This window comes from Anolis sagrei, chromosome 1 (assembly GCF_037176765.1).
Source record: "Anolis sagrei isolate rAnoSag1 chromosome 1, rAnoSag1.mat, whole genome shotgun sequence".
NCBI lineage: Eukaryota > Metazoa > Chordata > Lepidosauria > Squamata > Dactyloidae > Anolis > Anolis sagrei.
This window is the reverse complement of record NC_090021.1, coordinates 235,506,577-235,523,431: the sequence shown is the minus strand read 5'-3', so window position 1 is coordinate 235,523,431 and position 16,855 is coordinate 235,506,577. Positions and strand designations below refer to the sequence as shown.

The following is a 16,855-nucleotide window of genomic DNA, read 5'->3' as shown; positions in this document are numbered from 1 at the left end:
AATATAGTAACATCCTAAGTGATTCCAAAGTCCTTTGGTGAATCTATGCTGGAATTAATGCAGTCTGGCACCACTTTCACTGCTCTGGTTCAATGCTATGGAGTCATTTTTGCAATATATTTTAGCAAAAAGAAGTGCATTAGACTCAAGTAAATATGGCACTTTAGTATCAAGCAAGTAAGATTATGTGATGATAGAACCCATATTAGAATCCTCATATGATAATCCACTAAGCCTTTATCATTACAGGACCTGGTCACAAATGTAGCAGTATATTCCTCTTCAACTACCATGGCAACATCCTTTACATACCTGGGATTGACTATTAAAGGGAGAGGCTGTTAGAATCTGCCTTCATGAAGCTCCACTTCACACCATAGGATTCCATAGGATGTTGGCATGGCATTGGAAGTGAAATAGGGCAATATGTTTTTGTCCAGTGAATGAGTCCAACACTTCTTTGAGGAATATACAGTAGGTCTTGCACTTTTCTTGTTCTTTCCCTCTCATGTTTCAGGGAAGCAGGTCTTGCAGAAAATTTTTGGGAAGGAGGTGCTAGATAGACTTGGCATGAAGGCAGCAAATCATGGCTCAGGGAAACTGTAAAGGGGGCCCATGGGAGAAAAGAATGTTTCAAAAGACAGAAACTTGCCTCTGAGATTCAGACTGGCACCAACATAGAATCAGAGAGTAGGAAGAGACCACAAGGGCCATCCAGTCCAACCCCCTGCCATACAGGAAAATATAATCAAAACACTCCCAAAAGATGGCCATCCAAACTCATCTTAAGAGACTCCAATACACTCTGAAGCAGCAGCATATTCCATTGCCGAACAGCTCTTGGTGTCGTTTATTTGTTCAGTGGCTTCTAACACTTCATGACCTCATGGACCAGCCCACATCAGAGCTCCCTGTCGGCCATGGCCACCTCCAGCTTCTTCAAGGTCAAGCCAGTCACTTCAAGGATGCCATCCATCCATCTTGCCCTTGGTTGGCCCCACTTCCTTTTTCTTTCCATTTTCCTATAATTGTCCTCTCTAAGTTTTCCTTTCTTCTCATGATGTGGCCAAAGTACTTCAACAGCTCTTACCATTAATATATTTTCCTATTGTTTTTAATAAACTTGTTCTTGTTATTTTCAATCTATCTCTGGCTCTCTATCACATCTGAATTGGAGTAGGCCATGCAAACCAAAACAAAAGAATCAATGGAAACTAGAACTCAGAGCAATGGGTTCAAATTACAGGAAAAGAGATTCCACCTGAAAATTAGGAAGGACTTCCTGACCATGAGAGCTGTTCAACAGAGGAGGTCTCTGCCTCGAAGTCTGGTGGAGGCTCCTCCTTTGGAGGCTTTTAAACAGAGGCTGTCAGGGATACATTGATTATACTTTTTCTGCAAGGCAGGAGGTTGGACTAGATGGCCCATGCAGTCTCTTCCAACCCTATGATTCTATGCAATAACACAGCCGGAAGCCCATATTGAAAGGGTCACCTTGAGGCCCAAGGAGTCAATCTTGCTCTGACTGTTTCAGATCATCAGCCTCCTTACAGCTTCCACATCCATTTATTGACACATAATCCTGGTTTACCTTTTATTTTCTACAAACCTTTGTATTTTTGAAAAAATAAAAGTCAGCCACTGATATGCATATCAATATAAAATATCACAAAACACTTTTCCTTCACAAAAAGATAACATGAAATCACCAGACTAAGTGGGCGGGGGGGGGGGGAGGGACGGGGACGGGGACGGACCCATATTTCTTCACTTGTATCAACAAAAAAGATGAGATATCACCTATATATATATATATATATATATATATGGTTCAATTTTATAAATTGGAATTGAATGTTTCTCAACTGTGATCTGAATCCTTTTTTAGATCAAGAAAACAGCAGTACTAAATAAAAAGTGCACATACAATTGGAAATGGGAACCATCACAGAAGAGGCATTTCCTCCTATATGGAACAAAAGGAGGACATCTTTCAATAATTTGTAATGAATTAACAAAATGGATTGATCTACTGTACTAAAAATGATGACCGAGGAATCACATGTATAGGTAGAAATCCAGAGTACTCATGAATCACTTCTAGGACAGCTGACTTGGAAAGTCATTGCTTCTTCGTTGTGTCCTTCATTCTTATTTGGGGGATGGGTCTGCAACAGTATAGGCTGGAGGAGGAGGAGGAGAGAGGCCCTCACTGGGAGCCACAACACCTCCGTTGACAGCGTAGGGCACAAAAACCACTGGCTGCTGTAACATACACACAAAAAATGGTTGATTACTAGAAATACTGTCATAATTATTACTGTTGTCATTTTCAACAGCTTCATAGTAGTTCTGAACGTCATACTACCCCTCTTTGTATCATTTGAGCAAATATGCCATCTACTTTCCTGATATCACTGTGTTTTCTGCTTGGAGTCTGAGTTATCAGAGGCAGTACGGAAAGAAAACAGGCTTCTTATTGCCACAGCCATTATGCTGGACTTATTTTGAAACACATTTGTGAGGCAGGAAAACAGATTTTCCCTCAGCTTCCTAAGTTCATATTCCAAAATAAGTTACTCTCAATCTTCCAGTCACTAGAAGATTTTTCTTAATTCTCAGCAATGATTTTAAATGTGTTTAGAGGGGTGGGGTGGAGTGGAGTGGGGTGGGAAATTAACTATTTCCCCTCTTTGTACTGCACTTCCCAGAATCTTTTTTTCACTACCATGATAATCTAAGAGGAAAGGAAATCTTTCTAGATCCTTCTGCTTCTGAAGGAGAAAAAGACAGATAGCAACCCCTGGGCATCCCAATAAGACCTCTTGAGTCTGCAAGCTTGGAATCAAATTCTTACCTGATCCTTGTAGCAGCAGGCTGCCTGGCACCCAAAATGAGCCACTGAAACAGTGATGCTGAACTCCAGGAGAGATAACAAGAGGAGCAGGCTGGAGATACCAGCACCTACTGACTGCACAAGGAAAGGTGTTTGTTACATGCCAACTCTCACTCCAACTAGGTTGAATTGTGGAATTAAAGGTCATGTGGTCAATAAGGTTCTGTAGCATTTGCTTATGTCTCTTGAAATAGAAAATAATAGAAATCTTTGATGGTGACTTGGAAATGGATTTAGTCTGTCTTTTGAAAAATTCTCAAGCAAGATGCATGAACACAGAGAACACTATTTTGTGGCACTTTAAAACCCTGAAATAGGGCTATGCAGAAAAATCATCACATGCTGAGCTAAGCATTAATTATATGCTGGCTTTGTATTGAATGGTGAAGTGATGCCACCAAATGCATAAAAAAAAAAATCTTCCCAGTGGACATATAAAAGAAGGAGTAAAATGTGGAAGAAAATCGACAAAGGAGTGAGACTTTTATTGGCCAACCAAAATGCACAAAATACGTCATGCAAACGTCAAACGTTTTCTGGCTCCTTCACCAGGCAGAGATGTTAGAAATCATACAGGAGAAGAAAAGTGACAATATAAGAGTCACATACTACAGCTGGTAGGTTTCATCTACACGGTCTTGTCTATTTTTTCCCCATATACAACTGTACAGAGATGACTTGAGAAATTCAGTGTTCTCTAAGAAAGGGGCGGTTAGCTTTGCAGAGAACAGGTACAGCTTGGATCTCAAGGCAACTTCCCTTTCTGTTTCTATTTTAAATTGTATTGCCTCACTTTTATTGCCCTTTCTCCCTAGTCCTGACATAGCAAGGGATGGGATTGGCCTTTGCTGGCACTGCGATCCTGCCATTCCATTTTAACTGAAAACAGAAGTCGTATTTCAGACAAAATGTAGGCCTGTGATTCTTAGTACTTGTATGTATTTATAAACTGTACTGGATCAGTGGCTCTGTAGGTAATATTTATTTATTTACTGTATTTATATACCACCTCAAGGTGGTTTACAACATACTAATGGCAAAATTCAGTGCCAACATACAGCACACAAAGAAATCATAATAACTAATTACTACATATAACTATGAACTTAAAATCATTAATACCATTAAACATAAGACATACATAAAATTTAAACATTGAGACAAAGCATAAAAACATCCTAGTATAAACATTAAAATCCCAACTCCAGAAATCGTATACTATAGCCATTCAAATTGTCAATGCACATGTTCCTTAGTTATTCTTTGTCCTGCATTATTTATTAGCCAAAGGCTTGATCCTACAACGATGTCTTTGTTCTCTTTCTAAAGGTCAGGAGGGAAGATGATGATCTAATCTTGCTAAGGAGGGAGTTTCAGAGCCAAGGAGCCACCACTGAGAAGGCCCTGTCTCTCATCCCACCAACCGCACTTGTGACAAAGGCAGGACGGAGTGCAGGGCTTCCCCAGATGATCTTAACTTCCGTGATGGTTCATAGAGGGAGATAAGGTAAGCAAAGCCAGAACCGTTTAGGGTTTTATAGGCTAAAGCTAGCACTTTGAATTGTGCTTGGTATCAGACTGGCAGCCAGTGGAGCTGACGTAACATGGAGGTTATGTTGTGTACTGTATATTTTGGTTCTGGGGCATTTTAGAGCCAAATCGTTTTGCATCCCTGTTCACCAGAAATCTCACTTTCCAATAACCTACTTTCCACTATAACAAATGTGTGCCATATTTCAGAGTTTCCTATCAAAGGGGGAAATTTGATAATTGTTTATCAAATGCTGGCCTCTGTGAGATAGTTTCTGCAACACTGGCCCTAAAAGATGTTCACCTGGAGACATCCCTTGACTGTTTATCCATTTGTATTTTAGAAAATTCAGAAACTCCTAAAATTTGATTGACAGATGTAATGGATATAATACTGGAGACTAAGGACTTCATCATATGTGTCTTTGCAAGTGTTGTAGGATGCTTTCGCCCCAGTTGATCCACGGAGCCCCATGCTGCCCATCACACAATGCACACTCGCTTCTACTGGGCCTCCATTGACCAACTGGGGTGAAAGCATCCTATGATGGTACACCCAGAACACGGGAGGCTTCTAGTGTTCCGTTGGGAACAGTGGGGCCAGTGCAGTGGGAAGCCGTATGGTAATGCTTCCCCACTTGTGATGGGGAAGTGTCATTGTGTGTGAGACAGGGTATGGGGCACTGGGATTGCCCTGCTGCCAACCTGATTCCCCATGGAGGCTGCAAATCACCTCGTGCAATCTCATCAATGTGATGAGGTCCTAGTGATCAATCTGGATGCCACTGGTTCAACTCTCTGACAGGTATCCTTTAATAATCAGTGTGCCATATATTTTCTCCTAGCTTTCGCTACCTCCCACTAAAATAATATGAGCTTATTTTAAAGGCCTGCTATAAGAAATATTTTGGAGGTAAATAAAGCTATCTCAAGCACTATATAACCCCACAGTAGTAGAAGAAGACATTAGCATGAAGAGATTCTTCCACCCATTCCACCTGATTTGGTCCATGGAAGATCTAGGAGCTTGTATATTCAATTACCAATGTAATTATAATTTATTTCCTTTTCTAACTAAACACCTTATTTTTATACCTAATTGGATTTTAAAAAATGGATAAAAAAAGAGAGAAGCTAGGCCTTTCTTCAATGGAGATGTTATCAAAGTGATTAACAAGTTCACTTACTTGTATCCAATAATAGTAAACTAGATTTGTAGACTCATCGGAATCAGGCATAGTTGAATTTATAGCCAGCTCAAGTATCAGCAGAATGATGCCAGCTATTGTGATTATAGCACTCGTGATGTTCATTCCCACACTACATTTCACCTGAAAGAGACAGAAATTGGATTACATTACTGAAAGATTGCAAAGGGCACAATTTCATTTTGCTTCTTAAAGAAAAACAAAGCAGCAGTTAACAAAGTTTTGTCTCTTGAATCAAATATAAGTTTGGTTATGCCAGACACATGTCACATAAGAAGGGGGTGCAGTAATACACCTTTGCTCATCAGTAGGATCACCCTGCCTAGAAAGTAGGGAAGTGCTAGAATGAGAATACTTATCTCCTAAATGGCCTGAGGCTCTTTAGTCATTGAATACACCCTAGGATTCATTCCCAACTTCAGAAAGACTGCCCCAGGTGCAGGACCTTATCCCCTAACCAGGTCCAGAAACTTGGGTAGCTGATTTAAAATTTGGAATAATGTGTGTGTGTGTGTGCATGTACATTCAGGTCACATGTTGATCTATGGCAGGCCTGCACATGTTGGCAATAATAAGGGGCAAAAATTTAATAGGCTAACCCTCTTCCACCTGGCTTCCCTGTCTTTCCTTCTCTTTCTGGAGGCATAGCGGCACAGGGACAGGAGATAGGAGGAAGAAGCCATGTGTGCCATGGGCAATTGGCACTCAATCACCCCCTGCTCTTGGCATATAGGGCTTCCTCCCATCTTCCCATTCCCTATATCCAGAGAGAGCAAATGAGAGAGAGAAAAAAACTAGATACAGATCCAGAGTTCAGGTTCCCCAAGTTGCCCCCCCCCCCCAAACCTACACACACATTTCTGGAGGCACAGTGGCAAGGAGATGGGAAGAAGCCCTGTGTGCTAGGAACACAGAGGTGAAGGTGGCAGCGGCACTGTGCTTTTCCACTTTGTCCCTCTGCAGGCTGCACAAACTTTTTGTGTGGACCGCATCCAACCCCCGGGATGCATATTGTGCAGGCCTGATCTATGGCAACCTCATGGATTTTATAGGACTTTCCCAGGTACAGAATATTCAGAAGTGGTTTTGCCAGTTCCTTTTTTTCTGAAAGATAGCCTACAGCATCTGGTACAACATCAACATCCCATCCAAGGACTAAACAGGAATACCCATGCTTAGCTTCCAAGGCCAGACTGAATCTTGTGTCTTTAAGGCATTTGGGCTATCAGTGAAATTAACTAGAATGCAGTAAATAACAATTATGAAATCGTTGGACTACTTATTTTTCACAATGGGTTTGGTAAGACGGGATTTGGTGATTTGGTGCCTTTGAAGTATTTAGTAGAGGGCTGCCCCAGAGCATTTAACTATCCCAGTGACATTGAAAGTAGCAATCTTCATTGCTGGTGTGGCAGATGCAATTCATTTGTTGGCATTTCCCGTCTAATACAAAACAAAAAAAAAAACCCCTCCTTTCTTCCCTCCTTCCCTCTCTCTCACCAATCCAGGGGTTAGACGTTTCTCAGCTGATACAGACAAGGATCCTGAAATGATGAACTGTCCAAAAGAATAATAAAATGCACATTAGATGCAGTCCACATAACCTTTATATAAGATTTTTCTGCATTTAGAAAAACTGGGTTGGGACTTTCTTCCTTGAAGATAAAGCAATGCTCTTTTCAAAGGAGGAAATATCTTATCACCTGCATCTTTGCTACATAAACACAGAAACAGTTCTCCAAGGGGTATTATGGGTAATAAACAAGGTGAATATTTCAATGAATTTGGTGGACTCCAAAGTTTATAAAATAACCTAGAGAGAAAAACAATCTAAAAAAACTTAAGGGATGACAAATTCGGAAAAAGCCTTGTAAAGACTGGTCATGTCTAGGATGGTACACCCAGAACATGGGAGGCTTCCCATGTTCCATTGGGAACAATGGGGCCAGTGGAGCGGGAAGTGTCGCTGTGGGTGAGGCAGGGTATGGGGCACTGGTTTTATAAGCTGTTAAAGAAATCCCAGTGGGATTTCATTGCAGATCTGCGTAGTCTCACTTCAGACTCATTATCCCTAATCACAGTAGTTCTCCCAGAAATATAATAAACATACATATGAATAGATGCACACCTGCCTTTCTTCATCACATGAAAACATATGGTAAACATGTAAACACTGCTTTGAGTTGCCTGAGGGCTGAGAAAAGCGGTATAGTAAATAATAAATAAATCTTACACATTTTTCTTAGACAAGGAATAACATTATGTAACATAATTTGGGGGGTGGGTTCTGTTCCTGGTTTGAAAGTGTTATTTCCTGTCAAACTGTATGGTATTTAATTTGAAAGTAGTTGATATACTCCAAAAACTTCATTTTTATGGCTGCCACAACTATGTTGAATTGGTTGAGACTCTATGAGATACTTATTGAAAAATTATAGCAAAATGTGCTGCAGGATGTCCCTCAAAAACAAGTTTTTGCAGTTTAATAAACATTGTCCATGTTTTTTTAATGATATAACCAAATAGGAAATGACATTTATAACCCAGGAACAAAAATTGTGATATATAGTGTAATCAGAAGTGGTTTTGCCAGTCTGCGATATAGTCTACAGCAACCGGTATTCATTGATAGTTTCCCATCCAAGTAAAAACCAGAGCTACCAAGAACAGATGGGAACTGTAGAGTATTTGAGCATAGAAAAAGAACATACTACTTACAAATACTGCACCCCAGAATACATAGCCTGTATAAACAACCAAAAATATGTAGTTTGAAGCCGGAAAAGTAGCTGAGATCGCACCCAAGATAATGTGCATCAATCCAATAAAGATCTGGATGGCCTGTGGAAAGAAAATGCACAAAACAAAATATATCAGGTCCCTGGAAATACTTTTTAACGTTGTCTAAAAATAGTTGCTTGAAATACAGGATGACTCCGTATCTTGATCTGTTCAAATCCCTTCTCCATTAATATAAAACTAAAGCAGTTTATAAGTTGGCAAAGAAATTCACAAGTTCTAAGGCAATTAATTGCTGATATTGGTAGCATTCAAACACTGAAAATAATTTCCTCCCCACACTATGAAAATTTGGGCTTGGACTTGTGGGATGATGCCTACTTGTGATCCATTCTTCTGGGACACCAAACGTTTCTTACTTTGGTGACACTTTTAGAGTCTTTCTGATTAAGAGAGCAGGACAAGCTCAGGCATTGTCATCTTAACATCTGTTGCTAAAAGCACAAGTTATGTGCGGTTTAACCCAAAAATCTGAATGCAAAAAGCCATTGGCACCATGTTAGGAATAATGCCAGCTATTGGCATTATTTGTGACAGAATATCCTCACATGTGAATGTTCTCTATAAATGGCCCACTTCTATTAATAAATTGTGGCAAATCATATTTAAAGAAAGAGACAGCTTTGCCTTCCCTTCAGTGGATACCACCTGCCATAGTTCCTAGATCTAGATATTTAGGTAAGCCCATCTCCAATTCCCTTATTAAGCTTCATAAAACCTAATTATAATGTTATAATAGAGCAAATAAAAAAATTAATTAATGGAAGAAAACCTGTCATGGTTAGGACAAGTGGCTGCTGTTAAAATATCAGCATTCCTTAAACTATTTATTCCAAACTTTCCTATTATCCTTAATAAATATGTTAAATCAAATTGGTGAGCAGAAAAGCCATATTACTTTTTCTGACTGACACATAGGTCCATCTGGAAAGGATTAATCCTATAGAACAAATAATTACAGAGGAATTCATTTTGTGTTTTGAGATGATAAAAATATAATTCATGTCCTATGTAACTATTGTTCATGTTTCTGTTTTGTTGGTATAATTTTTATCTTACTATATGTTGTTACTGTTTTTCTTAATAAATATGTTTTTTTAAAAGAAAAGTAAAAACGGTTAATTCTTTCATGGCAGTAAATCAAAGAAATCATGCAAACGTCAAGATGATGATAGATTATATTTATTTATTAATAGCTGCTTTGTATATATCTTAGTGATGTTTTTGTAAAATAATTGCTTTTATGGCTATAAATTCAACAAATAAGTAAATCAATCAATAATCGACAGCCCCAACACTGAGATAAAGATGAAATATTCGGAACTATAAAGACTGTAAGCCAACAATAATAAAATGAAGGAGAGAGAGAAATGCCCACATTCCAATCAGACGTAACTAATTTCAATAAACAAACACAGTCATTTGCAATGTTTGCTGGTGGAAAATGAACCCATATTAACCTTTTGCTGGAGTTCTGCCAAATATAAGAATCCCCCCCCCCATGCCTTCTGCTAGGTTTTTGGTATTTTCTGGCCCGTTTTAGACCAAGAGGAGGCCAACAAGAACCTAATTAGATTGAGGTCCTGAAACCCGGGGGGTGGGGGGCAGTTGGACAAACTGTGGGACAGAGCGGAAACTGTGGGGATGTGCCTAGCTTCATCCCCTTACTGTGGTTGGTTGTGGGTTGCCATTCCATAACATTTCCCATCTGTCCTCACTTTCCTTGTACACTGCCCCCAGATTCTTTAGTGAGGATATGGGTAGTCACCCATATCTTCTTTTCTTCCTTTTAGCACGCTGCTGGGATGGAGCTGGTACGGAACCCGTCGGAAATAGCCCTGCGTCATATGATGGGCTCCAGAAGACTCCATCCTGGCTCCATCCTGGCAGCGTGCCAAAAAGAAGAAGAAGAGGTTTGTCAGAAAGCCTAAAATAACCTAGAGAGGCAAACATTGGTAAAAAGTATATCCCAATGCACCTGTTTGGGGGCAAACCATTTGACCTTGGGTTCTGCATGCACTTTCCCCACCATAATTATTCAGTTAATATTTTGAAAGTAATTAAAATATTAAAAAATGAAACTGAAAATTTCTTCATATAAATGCACCTGTGTGAAAACTATGTGGGATATATATATATATATATATATATATATATATATATATATATATAGTGCATCCCATTTGAAAACCCATCAGTGTGTCAAATTACATATTCTATTGGTCAGTGGATCTAAAGGATCCCTGTCTGTAGTGCTGTGGTGTCATAATGAATTTTGAAGGAAAGAAGGAAGGGAGCGAGGGAGCGAGAGTTATCTTATTTGGCACCACTTTTGTGAAGCAAAATTGATTGAAGTGTAACCTTTCCCAGTAGTGGTCCAGGGTCCAAATGGGGCCATTACTCATAATGGCAGAGTAACACTCCCCCCTGCAATTGGGCTTATTGGCAGTCTTTCCTGCAACAACATCACTCTTGCAGAAAACACACATTGGATCAGGTATCTCAACAGAAACAGATATTAAACAAACTCACCCCCAGAGTCTTGGCCTCTGCTTTAAGAAAATTCTGAAGTAAGCCCACTTGAGGGTCTTGTTGAGATGAGTTGCTGGAAGTTCCCAGTTGCTGGCCTCCATACTGTACATACTGTACTGTCCCTGGTGCTTGGATAATAGTTGTACCAGGAGCCCCTTGGGCTGCTTGGTATACATTGGCACCATTTGGGGGAAGGAATACTACTGTTCCACTAGGCATTCTCAGAAGATCTCTCAAGTCAGCCACAGCTAAGGTATCTGCAAATACATCAAGGAAATAAACAGATGAATAACACTGCCCCAAATTTGGACAATATTAAAAACTATGCAATTATACATTATACTGTTCAGCTGTATAACATACAACCATGACATCAGACTATAACCAGAAAAAAATAACATGAAACAATATTTACTGTAACCATATTGGTTATAGTTGTCACCAGCTTGGTACTGCATAGGGCAATGGTTCTAGGCATCAAACAATTCTTTGCTTACCAATGGATCCTACAAACCAGGCAGCCTGCAGAAGGAACTATAGGGTGTCAGCAAATGGAATCAGCCATTGGATATTTCTACATACAATCAAAGAGTGAGGCAGGACCTCACCTTCTCAACTTGAGTATCCTTTGAATATCATGACATCCAAGATTCCTTAAAATGAACTCCAAAGGATGAAAGATGGGCATGCAGGCCCAACCTTGCATCCAAATGGCTGTAGTCCAAGTCCCAAACTACAAACAAAGTTATGAAAGAGCATGAAAGGTTGGCTTAGAAAGAATACCATCAATTCCTGTAGTAAATACAAAATCTATCTGCCAGGCAGCTCAGCCCATTTCTGCTTATATTCTCCTCTACCTGGATGCTCTCCATGGTGAATCTGAGTTCACCATCAGCCAATCAACCAACTACCAATTTATTGGCTACCAAGAGGTCTGTGCCTGATGTCATAGCATATGAGCTTCTGTACAGAATAAGCATCAGAACATAGTCAGATTTAGAGTCAGGACCTTGGATAAGAGAATCCGTGCCCAGTGAGCTTTCAGGCTAAACTGAAATAGACTGGGACAGAGAAGTCACTCACTAGGATGAAGACAAGCCACAGAGGTTTATTTGATCCGGCCAGAAAGGATGTGTGTACAACCAATTCCTTCCAAAGTTATAGCATAATATGAATATGAAGACACAAGGTTTTATACATTTGACAGCTATATCAAACTCCCTACCCTGATTGGCCAAAAGAGAAGTCAGTTTGGATCTGTGCCTTGATTGGTCAGCACTCTGATGACCTTGCCACCTCCAGGCAGGGACTTCCCCTGGTGGGATGGAGGCCACAGGGGATTGGTCTGAGGGGCTCAATCAGTTGTGGGAGGTGCTCCCCCTGGGAGGGGACGAGCTCCAGAAGATCAATGTTCATATTTGGAAAATGGAAATGAATTTCTGATTGACTTAATCATCCAGCTCCAGGTGATGGGAAATGTTTTCGGAAAACAAAGGCAAGGGGTCCCTGGAACAAAAGGTGATCATCTCTTGTAATCAAATCCCAGACCTGGAATAAAAAGAGTCTGTAAATGTACGTTTTCATGGTCAGCAGTCTCTAAGCCCAAGTGGGATACCTGGCTGCACCATCATCGGCTGGTTTTATCAAGCATGGAAATTATCTATCATTCTACATGTACACACAATGGATCTTGATTGTTATCTTGCCAGGGATAGCCGAGAGGAGGGAGGCAGCCCAATCTCTCCTGTCTCTGCAGGGTGACTGAAAGGTGAAGACCTCTGAGGTTTGTCTTGGCATAAATCATATAAAACATATACACATACAGTGATGCCTTGACTTCTGAGCTTAATTTGTTCTGTGACTGAGCTCTTAACTCAAATCACTCTTATGTCAAATCAAAATTCCAATTGAAATGCTATTAATCCCCTGCGCCTCTGCCCCCCAGACAAGACTGAATGGATGTTTATGGATTGATCAAAATAGGAAAAAATGCAGTGGCAGGACACGCAAGGAGGAGACTCGCAGGCACTTCATGAATGTATAAAGGAATGCCCAGCAAATGGAGACATTGAGAGGCAAGAAATGAGGGACACAAAACAGACACACATCCCCAGGTCTCCTCTCAACCTATCCTTTTCCTGCTCAAGCTATCTGTTTGACACACTGGTGACTTTCTAACACAGCCAATCTACACAGCCTGCACCCCTAAAACTACACACGTGGAATAGCTTCAGCACCAGGAAGAGGCAGGGCATGGATTAAGTCCATGAGAAAAGAGCCAGTGGCCTTGCCTCCAGGAAAGAAGACAACAACCTGCTTGAATAGCTCAGGCTTTGGAAAGGAAAAAGGCTTATGGTCTGAGGGGAAGTTGAAGCCTGCAAACCAGGCATGTGTGGGAACAGTGGAAGGAAAAAAGGAAGGAAGGAAGGAGAAGGAAGGAAGGAAGGAAGGAAGGAAGGAAGGAAGGAAGGAAGGAAGGAAGGAAGGAGATGCTTCACTCCTCCTCCTCCTCCTTCTCCTCTCCTCCTCCTCCCTGCCATTGAATGGAGGGAGAAAGGCAACCTGGGGAAATACAGGCTCCTTTTTTTCCACCACAGCCAGGCAGTCCAGAACCCTTTTTGTACTTGATCTTAGCTCACAAAAATTAGTTCCCTGCTTGTAAATAGCCTTACAAATAAACATTCAGTGTAGCCATTGTTCATAAATAATTCCTGCACTTTTTTGAACCAAAAAAAAATACAAAGAGAAAATCAGTGGTCATTGCTATACTTGGGATGATGCCAAAGAACTTCCCCTTTTTGGGCTCCCTGCCAAGGTTTGTATTTATGTTGAGAAACTGACTGATCTGTTTTGTTGCTGTTGCTGTTGTTTAAAGCACATAATAAGACATGGGCTGTTGGAGGACACAGTGAGAAAGGCAGCACAGCAAAAGGGTGATGGTGTTGATATGCATATGGATGATGGATTGAGCTTTTTCTTCTTCTTCATGTTGGGAGCGATTTGAGAAATTGCAAGTTGCTTCTGGTGGATTGAGCTGAAACAGACCCAATCCAGACAACCGCAGAGTCTCAGACCTGAGGACACGCTGAAGTGTCCTGCAAACTCCAGGGTATCCCTTAATGCAGAGGGAAGTCTAATTAAGTTCTAAAAACTCGGGTTTTTTTTTAAACCAGAAATTGCTATGCATCAGGAAGACTAACAGTATCAGTTTAGGGGTGAATGTAGGAATAGAACCGCTCTGAGTCACCTTCGGGCTGAGAACAGCGGTATATAAGTAAAGTAAATAAATAAATAATAAATAAATAAATTTGTATATCTGTGGTCTCAGTGAAAATTATTTACGTTGTATGGTGTGCTTGCATTCCCTTTGAAACTTTGCAGGTCATCTTCCCACAGGATGTTCCTGTCAAATACTTGGAAAATAGCAAAATTAGTGAATTATATCAAGAGCAAGACTTTTAACGTCATCTTTTTACATTCCCCAGTACAGAATTCCACCCCACAAATCCCAACATACAAGCTAATTGCCACACAGTTTCCTGTGGCGGGGGGGGGGGGGGGTGGTCCTGCTTGCTCTAGCCCCCTGAAAGGCACAGAAGTTAAGCAGGCACAATCTGTCAGCCATATGGTAAGACACACACACACACACTCAAATTAAATATAATTCTTCATTATATTACTTATATTCATTATGGTGAATATCCTGCCAGTGTCTTTTAGGCCTGTGCTTTTGCCTTATGCCAAGACTCATCCATTTGGGGGATTATAATCCCCATAAAACTCAATAAGAAAAACTTAAGTTTAAATACACTTTATGATGTTACAACTGTGATAATTTGTGCTTGCTTTAAAAGTTTATACTTTAAACCTAAACTATCAAGTAATTTTTGAATAATCAGGTACCAGATTAAAGGTATTTTGTGTAGTTTCTAAAAATGTGATAATATGTATTGGTCATTGATCTTGATTTTTAGATATGCCAGTTTAAAGTGTGTGTGTATATATAGGTTGTTTTCAACTCTTAAACATTTGAAAACATTCATACGAAACACATTGGGGCAAGAAAGACTGACTGGATTTGCACTCTTGAGTGTCCACTGAAGTTTATAAATGGAGCCCAATTTCTGTAAAAGTGTATTGATGTAGTTTTCAAGTGTTTCCAACAGACATTGTGGTATTCTTTTGTAACTATCAATTACCAATTAACAGTCATTTTCAGTTATTTTAAGACTTGAAATTTTGTAACTAAAATAGAAAATTGATTTAATTAAGTCTATATAAAATATAGAATGAACCATACTATTTAAATTATTTTGTGTTATGGAACTACTCTTCATGATTCGTTTAAAAAAAGTTTCAACCCCTACCCTCCCCACCCCAATTTTTTTTCTGGCTACAGCCCTGCCTGTACCCCACTATTTTTATATGTGCTAGTACATTGATTCCCAAGCTTGGGTCCTCTAGGTATTTGAGACTTCAACTCCCAGAAGACTCAGCAAGCTTGGCCAATTACCAGGAATTCGGAGTGTTTAACTCCAAAAAGCTAGAGGACGAGAAGTTGGAAACTACTCTTCTAGAGCAGTGCAACACAAAGTGATGGTTTCTGGACTGTTGCTAGTCCCTGAGCCATTGGTTGCCAGTTCCTTGTAACTTTCAAGAGAAAATAAGAAGCAATTGTGCCCCATGAGCGCAAATTTAATATAAGTTCGAAAAAAAATAAAAATATATAATTGTAATTTATATATGCCCCACCCGAGTCATTCCACAGATATATAAACCCATTTTCCTATTTCCAACAGACCTCACTACCTCACTACCTCTGAGGATGCTTGCCATAGATGCAGGCGAAACGTCAGGAGAAATGCCTCTAGAACATGGCCCTATAGCCCGAAAAAATCTACAAGAACCTATATATTTGTCAGTCCTGTGCAACAAATATCCCAAGAAGCACTATTCCAGCACTATTCTGGATCATGTGGAGGCTTTCCAACTCCAGGAGTCACTGGGTAACCCATTTCAATCTGGCTTCAGGCTTGGATATAGGATACAGGATTCATTAGGTCACATTGATGTGTGATCTGTAGCACAGCCTAAATGGGATAGCGTGTCCCAGTTGGTTGTGCTAGCAACTTTTGATACCACTGACCATGGTGATCTTCTGGGCCACCCATCTGAAATGGGACTTTGGCAGGTCACAGTCCTTGAAGGTGCACACTCTGAGATTTCTGTTCAATATTTTGCCCACTGTCCTGAAGAGTCCCCCCAGCACTGCTTAATTTATACTTGAAACTTTTGAAGGAGGAAACCTGGAGATTGGGATTTTTGTATATTGATGACACTCAGTTCTATCTCTCCCTTTAATCAAACACCAAGACAACTGGTACTAAACAGATCTCTGAAGACAGTAATGAACAAGATGAGGAAAACAAACCGAAGTTTAATCCAGGCAAGTACTCCAAAAGTAGTCGAAAGACAGATCAGGAAATAGGGATTTGGCCCGTACTGGACAGGATGACACTCCCCTTGAAATTTCAGGTTCATAACTTGAGTGTACTTCTGGACTCAGACCTAACTTTATTTCTTGCCTCCATTTAGAGGAAGAGCCAGGAGATGAAAGAGGTTAACCCTTTTCTTGTCAGATCTCTCTCCTCTGCTTCAAATAGTGGATCTAATACTGCATAATTCATTTGGCTTTATACTCTTTCGACAATACTATGGAATTCTGGAAGTTTGAGAAGGAACCATCAGTCTTGGGCAAAGAAGGCTAAAGATCTTGTGAAAACAGAACTCCTAAGATTCAAAACATTGAGTCAGGGCAGCTAAAGGGGTGTCAAGCTGTAAATCCACTATCTTTGCACCTGAGGCGAAGAGAAAAGGTCACATTTTGTTT

The 16,855-nt window shown here is 40.2% G+C and overlaps 1 protein-coding gene across 1 annotated transcript; it reads right to left on the bottom strand.

Annotated features, from left to right (window-relative positions):
- Positions 1-2,151: 2,151 nt before the first annotated feature.
- On the bottom strand, positions 2,152-12,593 carry LOC132763311 (membrane-spanning 4-domains subfamily A member 15-like). Its single transcript, XM_067466059.1, has 7 exons — positions 12,581-12,593; positions 10,966-11,222; positions 8,353-8,475; positions 7,135-7,191; positions 5,614-5,757; positions 2,858-2,971; positions 2,152-2,265 (listed from the first exon to the last, which is right to left on the bottom strand). Exons 1-7 carry the CDS (start codon positions 12,591-12,593, stop codon positions 2,152-2,154), a joined length of 822 nt encoding a protein of 273 aa, XP_067322160.1.
- Between the last annotated feature and the right edge of the window lie 4,262 nt (positions 12,594-16,855).